At 36.1% G+C, this 18,283-nt stretch overlaps 2 protein-coding genes across 2 annotated transcripts in view; both read right to left on the reverse strand.

The window, feature by feature from the left end:
- The window catches only part of LOC108228630 (complement C3), a 10,154-nt gene extending 1,890 nt beyond the window's left edge, over positions 1–8,264 (reverse strand). Inside the window, exons 1-19 of the mRNA XM_037974638.1 lie at positions 8,110–8,264; positions 7,087–7,282; positions 6,770–6,932; positions 6,164–6,258; positions 5,783–5,871; positions 4,504–4,586; positions 4,318–4,405; positions 4,100–4,202; positions 3,879–3,999; positions 3,276–3,391; positions 2,910–3,056; positions 2,542–2,641; positions 2,333–2,427; positions 2,062–2,253; positions 1,799–1,954; positions 1,548–1,677; positions 798–866; positions 188–299; positions 6–80 (exon numbers count right to left, since the gene is read on the reverse strand). Of these exons, the coding sequence (XP_037830566.1) occupies positions 6–80; positions 188–299; positions 798–866; positions 1,548–1,677; positions 1,799–1,954; positions 2,062–2,253; positions 2,333–2,427; positions 2,542–2,641; positions 2,910–3,056; positions 3,276–3,391; positions 3,879–3,999; positions 4,100–4,202; positions 4,318–4,405; positions 4,504–4,586; positions 5,783–5,871; positions 6,164–6,258; positions 6,770–6,932; positions 7,087–7,282; positions 8,110–8,186 (2,207 nt within the window). The 5' untranslated portion in view covers positions 8,187–8,264. The remainder of the gene's footprint in view (positions 1–5; positions 81–187; positions 300–797; positions 867–1,547; positions 1,678–1,798; positions 1,955–2,061; positions 2,254–2,332; positions 2,428–2,541; positions 2,642–2,909; positions 3,057–3,275; positions 3,392–3,878; positions 4,000–4,099; positions 4,203–4,317; positions 4,406–4,503; positions 4,587–5,782; positions 5,872–6,163; positions 6,259–6,769; positions 6,933–7,086; positions 7,283–8,109) is intronic.
- A 2,006-nt stretch (positions 8,265–10,270) lies between these two features.
- Positions 10,271–18,277, reverse strand: LOC108228629 (complement C3-like). The gene is made up of 17 exons (XM_017404215.1): positions 18,238–18,277; positions 17,977–18,072; positions 16,107–16,257; positions 15,524–15,609; positions 14,855–14,932; positions 14,572–14,727; positions 14,187–14,249; positions 13,211–13,292; positions 13,076–13,124; positions 12,903–12,993; positions 12,701–12,790; positions 12,505–12,607; positions 12,181–12,270; positions 11,208–11,300; positions 11,025–11,108; positions 10,674–10,818; positions 10,271–10,521 (listed from the first exon to the last, which is right to left on the reverse strand). The coding sequence occupies exons 1-17, from the start codon at positions 18,241–18,243 to the stop codon at positions 10,380–10,382; spliced, it is 1,605 nt and encodes a 534-aa protein (XP_017259704.1). The 5' UTR covers positions 18,244–18,277; the 3' UTR covers positions 10,271–10,379.
- Positions 18,278–18,283: the final 6 nt, after the last annotated feature.

The following is an 18,283-nucleotide window of genomic DNA, read 5'->3' on the forward strand; positions in this document are numbered from 1 at the left end:
TTGACAGGCTGATGCCGGTGAACTGCCAGGTTGTGATTGAGTTTGGCAAGGGAACATTTCTCACCAGTGATGTGGAGTGACTGAAACACAGAAAAGTGCAACTTTTGAAGCAGAAGCAGCTTCAGATGGCCACAAATTAAGAAATAAAATGAACTGACAGGGGGTTTAAAAGCTTGTACAAGCTCACCAGTTGGCTTGAGCACAAGGTGGTAGAATGATGTCTGACCACAGCCAACTCTCAGAAAAGTAGGTTCGAGAATATATGTAATTGCTGTCCGTGTAACTGTCATCCTCCTCATCTAAAATGGTAATACATACAGTAACAATATTTCATTTGGTATCATGTAAATGCTTCCTGTGATCTTTTTGTTTCTGACTGCAATCTTATTCAAGGTTTTCTTCGTTCTTTTTAACTATCTGGCTTTGCCTTTTATTGCAGCAGTTCCGAAAGGCATCAATGACCATCCAAAATATACTCTGTTCTCTGCTAACACGGGTATAAAAGTCAGATTTCATTCATTCTATCGGTAAATAACATTTATGCTGCTATTCATTATTATACTGACTCACTAAAAAGAAAGCGAGTTTGTGCATGAAATAATCAAATGAGAGACATACACACAAAAACTAAAATCTTTTAAGTTAATTTTAAAAGAATGTTCTGTCCAAGCCATGTCACAGGTATGAAATAGATTTTTTTGTTTGATTTTCTAATAATGTACAACCTGACAAAACATATAAAATCTATGAAACATGGATAAATGAACTAATATTTGTATATTTGTTGGTTTTCTTACCCAGAGTAGTTCTCACTTCCATTATTGTTGTGGCTCGCTTACGTCTGGATGTTGCTTTACATTTCAACTCTGAAATGTAACAGAAATTAGACTTTCAAAAAACCTGTGGTCAAAAATGTCTAGTCTTTTAAAACTTAAATTGCATCCACATGTACATAAAAGACTAAAAAAATTAAAGACTTAACATTGTTCTATGTTGAAAAGAGACAGAGTTATAAATGTTTTCCTCAAACTATGTATATGACTTTTTGTGCAATCTTATGCAATACTGGAAAACCTTGCAAGATGTGTTAGTGGTCAGAGTATACATTGAGGGTGCTTCACAGCTTTGACCATATCAACCTTTAGCTTAATATGTATCAATTTAACTCAGTTATAACTATTTCTGGGTTTGCTAAGGTCAGGTGGTTGTAGTAGCAAACTTGCAATGGGTTCACTCTAAAAGTAGAGTAGATGTATTATTCAACTATAGATGTACAGTATATCCAATTAATCTTCTGTAAAAGTTTAATTAAAATCCAGCCAGTGGTTCAAGAGACATTTTGCTAACATTCTGACAAGGTTGACTTCAATAAATAAATGGGAAGGTTTTCAGAAAAAATCTTACACATTATGTTAGTGCTTAAAGTTTGTTTTGAAGATCACTCTCAACCATTACCACCCCACATTTTAGGTCATTATGAAATATATAAAATATATATAACTATACTATACTATATATAACTATACAAGAAGATGAAAGATTATCACCTTGTCTGTAGGGAGTTCCTGAAGCGGTATTGGACTCAAACAGCAGTCCAGCATCAAAGAACACATTCATACTGTTGCTTCCACCACCAGGTGTGCAGCCGGTGTCATACTTTTCCACAATGTCCCACATCTGCAGGGCAGCAAAGTAAACAGACCAGGCTTAGGGTTACAAGACATGACATTGTTATTGTTCTTAATTATTCTAAATAATCCTAACCTATATAAAAATGAATAACCATTGTAGAAATTACTTTTTTCTGGGTAAGACGGTTCTTATTGTTTAGAACATAGACGCCTTTGTCCACTGCAACCAGTCCCACTGTGGCACCTGGATCTCCTGTGACTCTCAGACTGAACATCTTGCGAGGCTCATAGGAGGGAACCTGTCTTGCTGATTCCAAAGTCAACTATGTGTGAAGAAAAACCAAGAAATAAATTGTAAATATGTCCCATACATGGTTAACATCTGTGTGTCTTGTTTTTAATGTTGCTAATTGAATGTTGTGTGTCTCACTGATCCCATGCAGGAGTCTTTTACATCCACCCAAACTGAGTCTGACACCACTTCATTATCAGTTGGATGGTAGTAGGCTAAGATGCGGAATGATGGCAACATCTCTTTGGTGACTGTAAGTATGAGGGAAATAAGTGTTTGTCCTTTTGTTTGGTAACGCTCAGACTTCACCAGCTGGCCTCTGCTTGTGATCTGAGGACACAGAGCTGCATATTAATACATGTGTATTTTAACTTGCACCGTTCAGAGGAGAAAAGCAAACATCTCTCACCAAGTATGTGATGTCCTTGGGTTGGGTTGGCTGCTGATTTAGGATGAGGTAAACAATCAGATTGTCTCCTACTTTCACCTCAGCTGTATCAATGCCTACAAATTGAAAAGTTAAAGCAAGTGTCGAAAGATCAACTGCTTGACTTCTGTTCCTGTTCTATGTTAACACAACGTTTCTGACTATATGGTGTTATGCAGAACATTATTTACCAATGTGGATGTAACTCTTGCTGCTGGTGGTATATGGGTTAGCTGTCATAACGGCTGATGCTTGTCTTTCATTTAAAATCTGAGGATCATTTGTCCTTGCCTGTAATTAAAAGCAAAGACACACATAAGCTTATAGAAATGGATGTACAAATAAGTGGATAGATGGATGGACAAGTAGAATTTTTCAAAGCAAAACTTTATCCTTGTCTTATTGCTGTTGATATTATTTCCGTAACAGTTTATTATTATTATTATTATTATTTACTCTTTCTTTGTTTGAACTTGCTTACAGTGATTGTCAAAGTTTCTTGTGTTGCATCTGTTCAGATGGAACACAAGTTAGGCTTTGGGTGTTTCAGACTGCTCACACTAATTCGCAAAGTGGCATCCGTTGCTTGTGTGTTGACGGGAAGAATCGCTATGCCATTTTCTGCCGTGATGGCCGTCACTGCACCAGGATTGACCACCACTGGAATACCTCCAGCTGGACTGTCATCAGGATTCACCACTTCAACCTGCCGTTATATCATGGAAAATGAGTCAGACTACTGCTGCTGTTTGCATTTATAGAATTTCACACAAATAATCATGTAATGCAAAACTGATGGTGGTAAAAAGGTTTATAAAACCTACATAGACTATTCAGTCTGGTCTGAATTAAACTGTATTTCTCCAGACTTAGTAAAGTGTCATTTTTTACTGACATACCACATGAAACAACTTTGGTTATTTACCGCAACATTAAAGGACATCCCTGGTTTGAAATATTTGGGAGTTTTTGTGAAAGTGATTCTGTAGGGGGATTTGACAATCTGGATGCCTCTTTTTTCTGCCTCTACCATTTCAGCTCCTGTAACAGAAAAATGAACCAGGGATCCAGACTGCATGAGGTGTTCAAAAAGAACGTTGTATTTATTAAACAAAAACTAAGGACAATAAAAGCTAATGTGGCAGTAAAAAATACAAAAAGACCAAGATAATGCTTAACTGAATTAGGAACAGCCGGACTATACACAAGATTAAGTCCAAACACTGCCCAATGCTTTTTAACTTACACTTTATTAATAGTTATCTGCAAAAAAAAAAGATAGTTTATTCCAATGTATGTTTAATTATAATAAAGCTGATGAACAAAAAGACATGAAGTTGAACTAAAATGATATAAAAAAAAAATATATATATATTTTTTTTATATCATTTTTTCTTTTTAACCTTTTGGTTTCTTTAAACTTTTAGAGCTAAATGACTATAATGTTACTTTTGAATACACTAAATAACCACAATTCATTTAAGAATTATCATATTACCCTGGCAAAACCAAACAATCTGTCTCTTACCGCTCTCTGTCAGCACACTGACAGCCACATATATGGAGTTGCCCACAAGCGCATTGATATCTGGAAACGTCTGAGTGATCTGTTCCCTTTTCAGCGTGACCTGTCCGTCTCCATTTTGGACCTAAAACAACAACATAAAGAATGGTTGGCCTGAATTTGAATGGACATGTTACATTTTTACTACATTTGGACTGGATTAGTAACACTGTGTGAGTCCTCACCGGCACTCGTGACAAAGAGTGAGGAAGACTCTTCTTCACGCTATTTTCCATAATTCCAAACACCACATAGGCCGTCCCATAAACTTCTTTTCCAAACAGATAACTATGACCAAAAGACATGGATATTTTAAGGCCACACCATAACAGCAACAAATCTGACCAGAGTAGACAATACTCTTTATTTTATGTTGCAGGGAATAAAAAAAACCCCCACGTACGTAGCTTTGATGTTGATGGTAAGCTCCTCACTGTCCACATAGAAGAAGGGCTTCTCAGATAACAATTTAACCTCAAAACTAGGAAGCACTAAAAAAGAAAAACAGCCAAAAAACCTTTTATTGTGTGTTCTATGAGGTGAAAGGTAAGTGAATGACAAATAGTAGACCTGATACTGAAAGACTTACCGTATTCTTTGACTTCAAACTCTGCAGAATAGCTCTGCTGTGGGTTGCTTTGGAACTTTGCCACCACTTTCCACTGTCCAGGACTGCACAAACACACACATATTCAAGTCAATGATCAATTAAGAACGTTGTGATTTCATTACAAAAGCTAAAGAAAACTCAAAAATCAGATTTCAGAGCAAAAGGTTTACAACATCTTAAAGAGAGCAGTAGAGACCAGAAGCTGGTACCCCAGGTGACAATCAGATACTGGATTGGTGCCTGATTGTCAGTGAGGAAATTTCATAGCTCCACAGATTGGGACTGAAATCTATCCTCCAAGACAACAATGTTGACCCATAGAGAGCAGGGTTTATCAGGGACTACCTCCAGTTTTAGAGAGTGGAGAGGATTGAATGGCCTGCCTGCAGCCTTGACCTCAGCCCCTCAGTTTGAGTGTGCTGTTTGTTCCAGAGTGACCAACTCAACCACACTGACGGACTTGCAACAAATGCTGGTTGACCAAGCTGGTGAGCAGCATGAGGAAGAAGTGCCAAGCTGTTTTGGCTGTGTATGGTTCCTCTACATCAGGGGTGTCAAACTCCAGGCCTCGAGGGCCGCTGCCCTGGGAGTTTTAGGTTTTTCTGCTCCAACACACCTGATTCAAATGGTTTAATTACCTCCTTACCAAATCATCAAGTTCTCCAGGAGCACGGCAACAAGTCATCCATTTAAACCAGGTGTTTTAAAGCAAGAACACATCTAAAACATGCAGGAGAGCAGCCCAGAGAAATGGAGTTTGACACCTGTGCTCTACATGCTACTGAGGCCCATTTGTTAAATGAACAAGTTGCTAACTTGCCAGGATGTCTTTTCCCTTCAGACTTCAACCATCCAATCCAATAAACCACGCAAACAAGAGTCATTGATCAAGTTCTTCATGGACATAACCCACATACTCAACTCTGCTGCTCAACAAACAAATGCATTTCTCTAACAAATGTGGCATTGTTTAAGGGGAAACAAACAGGATTTCCAACAGTATAAAATTCATTGCCAAGAAGCATTGTTACAATCAACAAATAAAAGATGAAATAAAATGAAAAATACTCAATCAAACAGAAATTCCCTTACTTTTTGTGCTTGAGTTTATCATTAAAATTTGTCTAAACAACACTATAATCCTACATTTATTCAAAAACCTTTTATTAGGATTATTTATGATAACTTAAAGTGAGCTTCACACAAGAACACAATCACAATTTTTACAATCACTAATAACTAATTAAAAAATACTCACCTAACAATTTCACCAAGCTGGAAATCTCCAGAGTGCATACCACCTTTCAGAGAGACTGGATCAAGTGGTATTACGATGTCTTTGGGAGTCTAAAGTAAATAAATAACAATAAACAACTATTAGGCATCTTTCATTTACAGTTGGGACAAACTGTGTATTGTAGATCATATTNTTATAAAAGAGGCATTTGTCTTCATCTTCAGTGAGCAGCTGAGCTAAAGGGAAACATTTGTTTGTATCAGAAATGTTTGGTTTTCTGTCAGTTGTCTCCTCTCCTGCTAAAACCACACACTCTATAAGGGTGGTTTTCAATATATTCCCAGTACCAGGTGACTGTTTATTATTTTCAAATCTAGTCCCAAGAAGAACAAAACACAATACCACAATCTCAATGGCAATAGATGCATCAGTTTGGGTTTGTTCATCTTTTTCCACAGGCTCCATTTGTGGTGTCAAGGCAAACATCCTGTAATAAACTGTTAAAGAAAAACTTAAAGTTCAGTAAAACAACAAGATACATATTTCACATATTCTGTTTAAATGCACTATATTTATAATTTCAGTCAGTTAAGGGTCATCAGGCACCCCTACACCTTTTTTTCTTTATTATAAATATTTACTTTTAAAAATAACAGACTTTATTTTAAAAGCTGTAGCCTTTGTTCCTTTTTAAATAGTTGGGATTCCACCAAAGTTGGACCACATAAACTTTAATTCAGTGGAGATGATCACAAAGCTGAAGAGGAGCATTCCAAACTTCAAGAAAGTACATAAAATATAACACAAAGTTGTAATCTTGACCTCCAAAAGAAATAAAAAACTTATTTACATGCTTGGACATTTGCTGTTTCATTCATTCATTCAGGCAAGAAAAGTTCACAAGAAGAATTGCATGTTCCAAAACCAAATCCAATTGAGCCTTTTCAGTATTTTAAGATATTGGCTCATGCAGGACAGTGCAGGCCGAAGTACAGTATATGTGCTCACCTTTGCTGTTGGGGGTGTAGAGGGTCTTGTCAGTCTGTATGAAGATGTACCCAGACTGGAAGGACACCAGGACGACTTTCTCCAGCTCTTGGTCAGGGAACTTAGCTTGCAGGTAAACATACTGTTTCACAGTGGGATCCCTGCTGAAGTCTCCAACTGGGATCTGAAACCAGAATCAAAAAACAGGTGCCCCTTTGGTTAGGGGGGTGAACAGGAGAGGAGAATGACACAACCATGTCTATATTCTCGAGGTCTGCCTTAAGGTACTTTAGCTGCTAATTGACAAAAATAAATGAAAATATACTGTATTTATTTACAGTTATTCTTCCAAGCTGCTGAAAGTCATTGTCGCTATTAAGGGTCACAGATGTCTTGACCAGTTCTTTGGATTTGGTTGGGTGGTTCATCACTTTGATCTCAACGTTAATGGGGGCTCCGCTGCAGTCTTGACATTCTACAAAGATGTTTTCTGCTGTTCCGACTCGCAGCAAGTTGGGGGCAGACAACACTTTGCTGCAAAACAGACAATAAATAGTTACTAAAAAACTGAAATAACTGTTGTAACTAGAATATCATTCATTTTAATTACATACATTTTAGAAAGTAAACCGACAGACTCATTATTTATCAGCTGATTATTGTCCTCTTATACATCTGCTGTTAAACTAATGATCATGTGACTTAAAAAAAAAAAAAAAAAGGTAGAAACAAACTTCTGCAACTTTTTATTGGATTTTTAGAGGAAAAGTTATTATGTGAATAAAATGCTAAAATCAGCTGCCATCACATTCATAGATTTAACCTATAAAACCTTTATGTGACTGTTTATTACACAAATAAAAAATCTATTTCCTTTTTTTGTCGTTGCAGGGATGGGTTGTTGTATTGTAGTTTTTCGTTAAGCTGAAAGTTGTCTGGACTTTGCAGCCAATGAATGATCCATTGATTATCTTGATTAAGTTGCAGAAGTGGATTAATCAAAGTTTTCTACATGATACTTAAATTTTTGTTTGTCCTGTCTGGTGCAATGCAACACAGTGCAAACACAGCACCGCTTGAAAGATATGTTTAGTTACATAAAACAATGTTCAAAGTACACGTCAGTTTCTTTTTAGAGTAAATTACAATCAAATGAGATTAACAATCAAATCTAAGCAAGATGTCTTTGTACTCTTCTGTGAAAATCTTACCAGAAACTATCAGAAAAACATGACAAAGTATTTTTAAAAGTCTACAAATTCTGTTTAATAAATGCCAAGTATACAAGAGAAACAAACATTCCTGAGCTTTGTTTTCTTTAAATCAAAGTAAATGTGCAAAGACTCAGAAGGTGTACTTACAGAGGAGCTCCATCAGCAAGAGAAGTCAGTGAGACAAAGGCCAGAGAGGCCAGCAGCAGCAGGTGAGTCCTCCTCATCCTCCAACCTGATCCTGATCCGCCGTCAATGTGGATCCAGGCTCTGCAGCTTTCTTTTATCCACTAACCTGCTCATTTCCACGTATTACGGTTTAATTCAACCAGCTTCTGTCTGCACACATAAACACAAACAGATTTACACGTGACTTCCCAGCAGCAGTTGGGAAACAGTTCTGATCTGATACGTTATCTCCTCTGGGGGGAAAAACTAAATAGCAGAAAATCAATAAAGGCTGTTGCATGTCTCTCTTACTTATGAACATTTAAAAAAATTAATAGATACAGCATAATAAAAGTGATTTTAAAAGTTATATTTTTCAAGTCAGAATTTCAGTAAAACACACAAACTTGTGTTACTTATTTTATTTTCATTTTGCCTTTTGCGATCAATAAACATGCAGCTATAAAGACAAACATACCGAGCAGCGGTGCTGCAAAGGTTTTGTTGGGCAACTTCTAAGTAGGTTATTGGTGGAAAGGGGGGAAATTTTTCTGCAGCTACTTAAACCATCTGAAAAAGCAATGTGATCTTATAATTAACTTAATAAATGTTGATAAAAACAGTTTGTAAGTACAATCTTAAATTTAAACTCTTTAAATGTTATTGCACAGTAATTACACTCCTTGTTTAATTGTTTATAACAATACTTCACACAGGTCAGATGTAGCTGATGAAAAAAACAAACATTTCTTTTTTTTATAAACTATTAGTTACAATCACAAGATTCTTTTTTTTTATTTACTTTTTGACATACATAAACCAGCTTTTTTACTACAGTACTTTTTAAAATTTTATTGTCAGTTTTTGAACAAATTTCTAGGCCCTTTTCCGCCTTTTCTCTGCTCCTCTGTAAATAAATGAAAAAATAAATTCTTGATTCTACATAACTTTTGAACTGGATAAACACATGAGCTCTGTCGTAACGTCAACCCTTCGCCACCTAAGGTCAAAGGCTGTTTTACTCACAAAGATCTGTTGAGTGATCCAATATTTTATGTCCTCATGCTTGGATTGTTGCAATTCATTATACTGTGGTATTGATCAGTCATTAAACCATCATCAATGCTGCAGCCTGTCTTCTGTATGACCACATATCACCCACATTAACCTCACTTCACCAGCTTCTGGTGCACTAGGAATGATTTTAAAGTCTTGTTCGCTGTTAAACCTCTCAATAGTTTGGCACTTTAGTATCTCATTGAGCTGCTGAATTGTCCTTTTTTTATTTATATATTTTTATAGTCAGTTTTATTATAGTCACAAATTATGATTTTGCACAGTATTAGTATTGTTTTGCTACTACTATAGTTTGTGTATTTACTTTTGATCTGTTCAGTATATAGGTCAACCAACACTGTTTGAAATGTGTTTTGCAAATAAAATTTGAGTTGAGTTCTGTTTTTTTTCTTCTTAATTTTCCTCAAGGGTATTGAGGTATCTGGGTATAGCGATGGGGTCTGAGTTCCAAGTTGAGACATTGTCTTCGGGTACAATCCCTTTTCGGGAAGTGGGCTCCTAAGCTCACATTGTCGAAAACAACTGTACGAAGACATATATGGCGGGGTTAGCTGTTGCACGTCTTAAGACCCCAGCTTATCACCATAAAGGGAATTGAATGTATTCAAATCTATATGGTTAAGTCCGTCCCAGTGGGATGTGTGTGTGTGTTATTCTACAGCTGTGTGTGGTGAATGTCTATAAAAAGAAGCAGCCCAGAGAGGAACGGGGGATTTCACTGATTGGGCCAGAAATATCGATTCGGCACAGATTCTGTTATTTTGAATAACCTCTCACTGTTCAAGAATTACTTATGTCTGTAAAGTCATTTCTTTGATCATTACATCGCTTTTGCAATTATGAAGACCCAGAGGAACGTCCACCATTTGAAGACACTTCAGTATTGTCACTGCATCATTTAGATCTCTCCAGTAAATGTAATAAAATATAACTGAATGTGTTGATAATGTTTTTCCACACCCTGAAGATGAAATCGAATAAATCTAACCGGATGTTTTGAAAGAGAAAAACGTGTTCAAAGCATGTGGGACGGTGACAAAACATCAAATCAACAAAAGTTAAGACATCTCAGTTAATACAGTTTTATTCTGTCACTTTTACATCTTCACATGATAACAGCCAATGTTGTACAACTTTAAGTCAATGTAAAACATGTTTTATTCTCTTGAATTTATTTATTGCTGACATGCGAAGGTGGTGTACTGGTCGACCATCTCCTCCAAGCCCAAACAGGTGGGTCGGTGTTCATCAAGCTGACACTCTGCTGGTGTTGGCCAGTACTCAACCCAGGTTCTTTCCCCGAGCACGTACTGAAACCTGAGGAGAGCGACGACAGAAAAACATTAAAAGGTGATGTGACCAGCTTTCTGTAACATTCAGAACATAATTAGAATAATGACGGATAAACATGATATTTAATAAAATACACCAAAGGAACAAATTAAAATTAAAACCTTGTACAAACTTACGTTCCCTTTTTGTCATCTCTGTGAGTATCTTTGGATGAGCCCATGATAAGGTATGTTTTGTCTTTTTTTAGACCTAAAGCTTCTCTGCAGTGCTGATAACTGAGGAATGTGCGCAGTTTACCCGCAGGACCGACATCGATACTTCCTGTAAATAAAATGTATCAGAATGGAGAAGAAAAGATGCCTTTTAAAGTTTCATTAAATAATTTAAAAGGTGGAATATGCAACTTTGAAAAACAACAATTACTCAAATACAAATACTTTCTCACTGAACTGAATTGTAGTGCAAAAACAAATTTTAAAGCTGAGGATTTTACACAGTTTAGCTGCAGAACCAACATCAATACCCACCTTCCTTGATGACCTCGACTATCCGCATTTGGTAAGTGTCTGTAGACAACTCAAAGTTAATGCCTTCCACCATAACTTTGTAGGCTGTAAGTAGAAAATAAGTAGATATAAGCTCCAGTCCTTACTCTTAATCACAGTTCAGATGGTATAAGTGAGAAATGCAGTACGCTTATTGTTTCTTACCATACTCAATTTTGCTTGTCTCTGTGCTCTCGCAAATCTTGGTTGTTCGCTCATCGTTGCTGATTTGGCCGCTCTTCTGCATACTGCAGTTCTCTGAAATAATAATGAAAAAAAACAAAAAAAAACACAATGTGTAAGTGGGCTGCAGACAAATAAAAGCTTAAAAATAAATGGTTTAAGAAAGAATGCAGCTACAGTTAAAGGCAAACAGTTCAGTCGCAGCTACTCATCCAGATTGAAAACACAAGCTGCATCAATTTGGAGTAGATGAATAGAGCCATGTCTCTATAACAGTATGACAATTGCTTAGCTGACTAAATAGGCTTGTCAGATCTGCATCCAAATTTCCTGGTTTTAATGCCATATACAACTCCTGCCTTCCTAAAGTTGAATTGAAGATAGCCAAAGCTCAATCTCCGACTGGAAATACTATTTTTAGGCCCCTTTTATCAGGCAGAAGGTCAAAAGGTACCATGAGTAGAGCCATCCAATTCTCAAAATCCCTCATTATGTATGTTTTTTAAATATTTGATTTTATGATGTTATATATGGTTTGTCCTGCATGATGTGCATGCACCAAACCTAATTCCAAGAGATGTCATTTAGTATTGGCAATAAAGTCCTAACTAGACTTAAGTGTGATTCAGAGCTGTTTTTTGCTATATGCAGACAACGCAAATGCATAGGGCCCCACAAACCACTACGGGACCCCAACACTGAATGTTCAGTGTCATATGAGGAGAATTAAAATTACCTGACTTCATCAGTGTGTGTTTAACTAATAAATGTTCAATTAGCTGCTTAATCAGCATAAAAAATACTCCATCTTTTCTCCTCTGTTTCATTGTAAACACATTCAGCTGCTGCTAGAAAGTTAGCATGTGCCCAGGAAAGGTTACATTTAATGTCTTGTGCTTGCACGAAATCTCATTTCATTATCGAGTCTTCCTACTATGCTACTAATCTTGTTTACCTTCTGCACATGTGCATTCACTTTCTGTACAGAGCTGCAGCAAGTGTCCAGCCCTTCTCTCTGGATGGTAGAATTTCACACAAGATGTTCCTGAAATGGGAAAAAAGTCATTGAACATTTCTTGGCTTTTGCAGCACAGCAAAACATACAATTGCTACATAAAATATACCCAATTAACTCTAGTATTGTCTCAAGTCTAACCAGTTTAACACAGTTCATTTTTTAAAAGCACTTATAATAGCAAAGAAATAATTGGACATCAAAATATAAAGGCAAACTGAAAAAAAATCCCCAATAAGGGCAACATTTTCTTCTAAAACTTACTGTCATAATATTCATAAACAGACACAGCTGCTGGCTGTAAGACGCCCACTTTCAACTTCTGATGAATCCTGAAAGCAATCTCCTCTGGTCGCCTGTGAGAAACCTGAGGAGAAATCGAATAAATAAATAAAAGCAAAGACATCTTGAACAAACATCAAAATGGGCTAGAAACAACAGAGGAGGACTGATGGCTCACCTTGTCCAAGTAGATGATAAGAGAGCCCCTCTCTGACAAAACTGTGTTCATTTCATATCTGTCAATAGTGCGGGCAGGTCCTTTAGACAACTGCACACATAGAAACATATGAACATGTCATTAGACATCTTTTTTTTTAAACAATAATATATTCCTTGGTTTTGATAATAATAACTAATAATAATAACTTGGTATTTCTCACCAAGTCCAGGTCGTTTGTGTTTACTGTGAAGCCAGTTAGCAAGCCAATATCTAAGATTGACATGGTGGCGTCTTTGTCCTTGTCCAAAAACCTGTACACAGAATTTACAGAAGAATTTAGATGTTTCCAACTATTTTTTCTACAGAAACCAGAGTGTAGTGTACTGTACTTACAAAACCTCTATTTTGAGCTTGTATATCTTTTCATCGTCAGCCATTTTCCCTGTAGGAACAAACGTTTGATGAGTGAGATCATTTGGACAAGCTTAACTGGGAGAAAAGCATTAAAGACACAAATAAATCAATCACCTTCTTCTAGTTCCACTGACACATTAAATTTCTGGCAGTCACTTTCTTTTTGTTTTGGGATGGCATAATACAGCGACACCATCTGTCAGAAACAAAGTTGGATTGTTGAATTGCGATTAAATACTAATATTAAGCCTCATTGATAAATTCTTGTCAGGAAAAAAAATTTAATTTGATTGACGAAACTACATCTGTAACACAATAGATTAAAATTTCATACAATTTAGCAGGTTAGATTAAAACAGCATTTGATCATTTATATTCCTCTTCTAAATTTATATTAGTTTAAACAAGGAAAATATTCCAATAACGTTTGAAATTATAATTCAAATATACTGTACATATAAAAAAGATGAAAACAAATTTTAGATCTTATGCAGGCATTTAAATTAATTTTATTTCGTCCCCGTTTTTATTTTCCGCTTGTTTTTCAGTTTGAATTTATTTTTAGTTCCTTCTATGTATTCATTTGATTATAAATGTATCTAAAATTACAAGTGTAACTTAATGTGTAGCTCTTTTTCTAAGAAGAAAATAGTCAGACCTAAGGTGCAAGTAAAATAATAGAATTAAACACGTTTTGTTTTTAAAAGAACCTAAAAAATATGTTTTTCTAAAAACTAGAAATTATCCGCATTCACTAAAACCTTTATTATCAGCCTTGCAATAAAGTAAAAATATAAAAAGAAATCCAATTCAAAAGAATTACAGTTGTTATTGCAACCTACTAATTGTACTAAGTTGATAAATATTTTTAAATATCTAAATGTAAATCTGATCATATACCAGAATGGAAAAGAAATATATGCAGACTTTACACTGTCTGAAAGAGAAATACATGTGCATTTCACAGTCCTTACAGTTTGAAAAAAAAGTGAAGTTAAGAAATAAGGTTGAATATTTGCATACTATTAAAGCTATATTTGGATTGGCTAGAACACACACATGTATTTTATGTATAACAAAAGACCCTTACTTTCACTGTTGCTTCTCCAGTTCCTGTGGCAGTCACTTTCACATCCTGGTTTATGTCATTAATCTGTTTGGGTATGAATATGAGCACAATGATGTATGTATGGAATATATAAACACCCACTGAACGTATAAACCAATCCTGGTCCTCGAGGGCCACTATCCTGCATGTTTTACTTGTTTCCTCTGCTCCAACACACCTGATTCAGAGGTTAAATCACCTCTTCATGTTCTGCAGAAGCCTGTTAATCACCCATTGACTCAAATCAGGTGTGTTGCAGCAGAGAAACAAGTAAAACATGCAGGATGGTGCCCCTCGAGGACCAGGATTGGACACCCCGGGTATAAACATTTACAGAGTGCTGTGTGTGTGATAGTTGTTAACTCACTTTAGATGTTCTTGTGGTATAGTGGTTTTCCCTGTTAAAGCTGAACTTGTCAGGCTTCGATCTGCCCGGCAACAAAATATCCACGTTCAGATCGTATTCTGGTTCTTTTGCATTGGTCCAATACTCTGCTACAGCATGGTACACCATTATAGTAGCCTGGAGACAGAAAAAAAGCAAGAAATAGGAAGGAAAATTTAAAAAATAATTAAATTAACCTAAAACAGGGTAGAGTTTCGTTAAAAGCAATTGCAGAGGTTTATGTTAACAGAAAGTATTGTGTTACCTGAGTTGATCCGTACCCTCCACCAACAAACTGTTGGCTGTTGAACCATCTGACAACAGGTCTTGCATCTTCAAAGGCCTATAATGAAATACATATTCAAGTATTTGTTTAATTTAAATGTTAATTAATTGTTTCAGTGTGGGGTTGTGTACTTGAGTACTTTTGAGCAGTCAACGTCGTACATGCAGTGGACAGCTATTCAAACAATCTTAGTTTAGGTTGGTTAGCAATGTGAATTTTTGTTAGTTTAGAAAAATAGTAACAATGTAAACAATCACCTGATGTAAAAGAGTCAAACTGTTTAAAATTAATAATATAAATTTTAGTTAAATTGCCAGAAAGTTAATTTTTGATATATTTTAAACAAATCTTCCAATTAACTGAAGTTGTCTTCACCCCCCAGGAGAAAATAAGTGCTCAAAGTGATATAAACTTTCAGATAAGGTGTTGTTTTACAAAGCAAAAAATGTTCTTGAATCAGACATTTTTTTAAACTAATTTTTAGCTCAAATAAAAGTGCATGTGGAAATCGTTTTAATTTGCTAATTGTATTTTTATTATATACAGAAATTTTAAGTTAAACATTGCTTCTGAAGTACTCTAGTATAGGTTTTCCAACTTTTATTTGTAAGTGTGATCTGCTTGTAAAACATACTTGGACGAGCTTACCTTAGCTCTGACCAGAGCCAGAAGAGCATAAGCTGTTGCCTCTAGCGTGAACATTTTCCCTCCAGGAACAGGCCAGTGGGATAACTCTAGAAGACACGAACAGTTTATAACACGTGTGTATAAAAACTCCCACCTCGCCCTGTTTGTTCCACATGGGCGGTTCCGGTCCTCTACCAGAGGCCTGGGAGATTGAGGGTTCTGCTCAGTATCTTAGCTGTTCCTAGGACAGAGATCTCTGAGGTTAATCCTGGGATCTGTTGGAGCCATTCTTCCAGTTTGGGTGTCTCAGCACCGAGTTTGCCAATGACCATTAGTACCACTGAGGACTTGACTCTCCACAACCTCTTCAAATACCTTTTGTAAATTACTCTGTTTCTAATTTCTTTAAAAGAGTTACAATTATATAAGAGTTAAAAATATTTTTTTTACTTTTTCTTATTGCCTTCTGAGCATATTCAGTCTTTATGATATTATTTTATATGCAATAAGAATTTTTTCATGTTACTCTACATTTCAGTGTGGCTTGAGCAGAAAAGTGCTGCACATCGTAATAGATTATTCAAAATGTGTAATAAACACATACCAGGAGAAGCAAACTTGTAGAGAATGTCCCGGTTCAGCTTGTTTTCATTGGCCAGGGCGTAAGATGTTATGGCAACGGCATAAGGGTTGGTGAGAGTCGGCAGACGTGTCTCCAGGTAGCTGATTGATTTGTCGATACTGGATGGAAGACTCTGAACAAACAGAAAAAAGAAAAGAATATGGGAGCATGAAGGATTAATGGGCAGTCACCCAGAGACACCAACATGAACACAAAAAGCTTAACCGTTTATTTCCATTTAACAATTCAGTTTCCTTCTTCTTCATATGAGTTGAACTGATCTTATTTGCACACCACTCAACACTAATTGGACCCACAGTATAATGCTTTGTTGAAATGTCCTAATTAAAGAGTTACAGTTACTCCATGTGAAGCCTCACAGTTGTCAAGCCTGATTCAAAAACTTAAAAAAAAAAACATTACAACTGGACTTCTGCTCTCTGTAGCTGAAGATGTTTTAACTCCCATCCAGGAGGCTTTCTCAGTTCAAAGCTGAAGAGTGTGGAGGTGCAGGCTTTGGACTGCATGGAAACCTACCTTATGTAATCTAGACTCACGCGCAGATAAGTTCACTTCCCTCCCAACGGAGAATCGTTCAGGTCATTGTCGCACTCTCCAGCTTTGAATTGAGAACGCCTCCCAGATGGGAGTCAAAACATCTTCAGCTACAGAGCAGAAGTCTAGTTGTATTGTTTTTAAATAAAACATTTTGAATTTACCATGTCCTGTATGACCGAGAATCCACACCAGCATATGTCAAGCCTAATGTTATGTTGTTAGTGTTAGAGGAAAATTAATCCCATTAATCAAACACCATTATACACAACATTCATTTATTCGTCATTTTATTTGATGCACAGATGTTGAGTAGCAATAAGTTTTGTTTTATAGACCTTTAAAAACTGTTTCTTATAACTACAAATTCTGTTAATTTATTTACAATCCCACTTTCAGTCAAGTTGAAATGTATGATCATAACCTCCTAAGAAAGGATGGGCAGATGTTCACCAGTCTGTGAAAAACTAAAAATATTGGAAAAATTTTCTCAATGAAAACTGAGAAGACTTTGAATATCTCATCTTTTACAGTTCATAATTTAATCAAAAGCTTTCAGGAATCTGAAGAAATCTCTGTGCACAAGGACAAGGCCAAAAGTCAATATTGGATGCCCATGATCTCTAGGACCACAGGCATCTCTGTGTTAAAAACAAGCCAGATTCTGATATGAACATGCATATATAATACAAAGTAACATCTTCACTTAATTACCAATAAGCAAAAATACAAATGGGACATATATAAAAGTGAGGTAGGTCGAGGCTCTGCTTTGATTTCTGTATTGTTAATTTTAGGTTAGATGTCAGACTAAAAATCTTAGGAGGACTTAGTTTAACTTCACAGTTATTGTTTTTCTTTTTTCTGGCTCAACCTGGGCTCAAACCCCCTACCTCAGAATTAGTTTACCGTCTCAGTGAATTAATAAATTAAAAAATGACAAAATTGATTAAATTGGCTCTATTTTATGATCTTGATTCTCCTGTTGTTTTCATTCTTCGGTAAAATGTGGGTGGATGCCTCCGCCTCACACCACCCCTCCCAACCTTCACCCCCAACCCTGAAGGAGGTCCTGCCGCAGTCCACCAATTAGTGATCACTGCTTTATACCCTGGTATTTATATTTAATTGATGTAATTGTTGCTGCTTTTTGTTGTTTGTTTGTTTTATTCATGGCAGCATCCTTATTCTAATTCCTTAACATATTGTACTTATAGGGAAGAAAATTTTCAGTTTAAATAAATAAAGAGTGTTAAAAAGAAGAAGAAAGGATAAAACACTGCAGGTAAGTACTTACACTAACAGATGCATCACATATTGTACGTGATTCTTGCATGGTAATGAGGCAGAAGGCTGTCATGGAGGCATCTGAATCTTTGCCATGCACATCACCCTAAACATCGACACACAATACCAACATGTCAGAGACATGTTGTAAACAGCGTCATCATGTCTAAAAAGCTACACATTATTTTATCTAAGGCAGATCATCATCAGTTTCATTACTAGGTATTTTATTAGAGATAAAGATAAATAATGTATGCACTGGTGCACTCACCATCATCTCTTTATGTATTACTTTTCCAACTTCCCTGAACATGCCA

The sequence above is a fragment of the Kryptolebias marmoratus genome, linkage group LG3 (assembly GCF_001649575.2).
Source record: "Kryptolebias marmoratus isolate JLee-2015 linkage group LG3, ASM164957v2, whole genome shotgun sequence".
Classification (NCBI taxonomy): domain Eukaryota; kingdom Metazoa; phylum Chordata; class Actinopteri; order Cyprinodontiformes; family Rivulidae; genus Kryptolebias; species Kryptolebias marmoratus.

What these genes read in the sequence shown, in the direction of transcription:
- LOC108228629 (XM_017404215.1), bottom strand. An exon ending in ATACCACAAGAACATCTAAA is followed by an intron (nt 14,250 to 14,571) that starts GTGAGTTAACAA and finishes ATACCCAAACAG; the next exon opens with ATTAATGACATAAACCAGGA. An exon ending in AGAGATGACAAAAAGGGAAC is followed by an intron (nt 10,522 to 10,673) that starts GTAAGTTTGTAC and finishes CGCTCTCCTCAG; the next exon opens with GTTTCAGTACGTGCTCGGGG.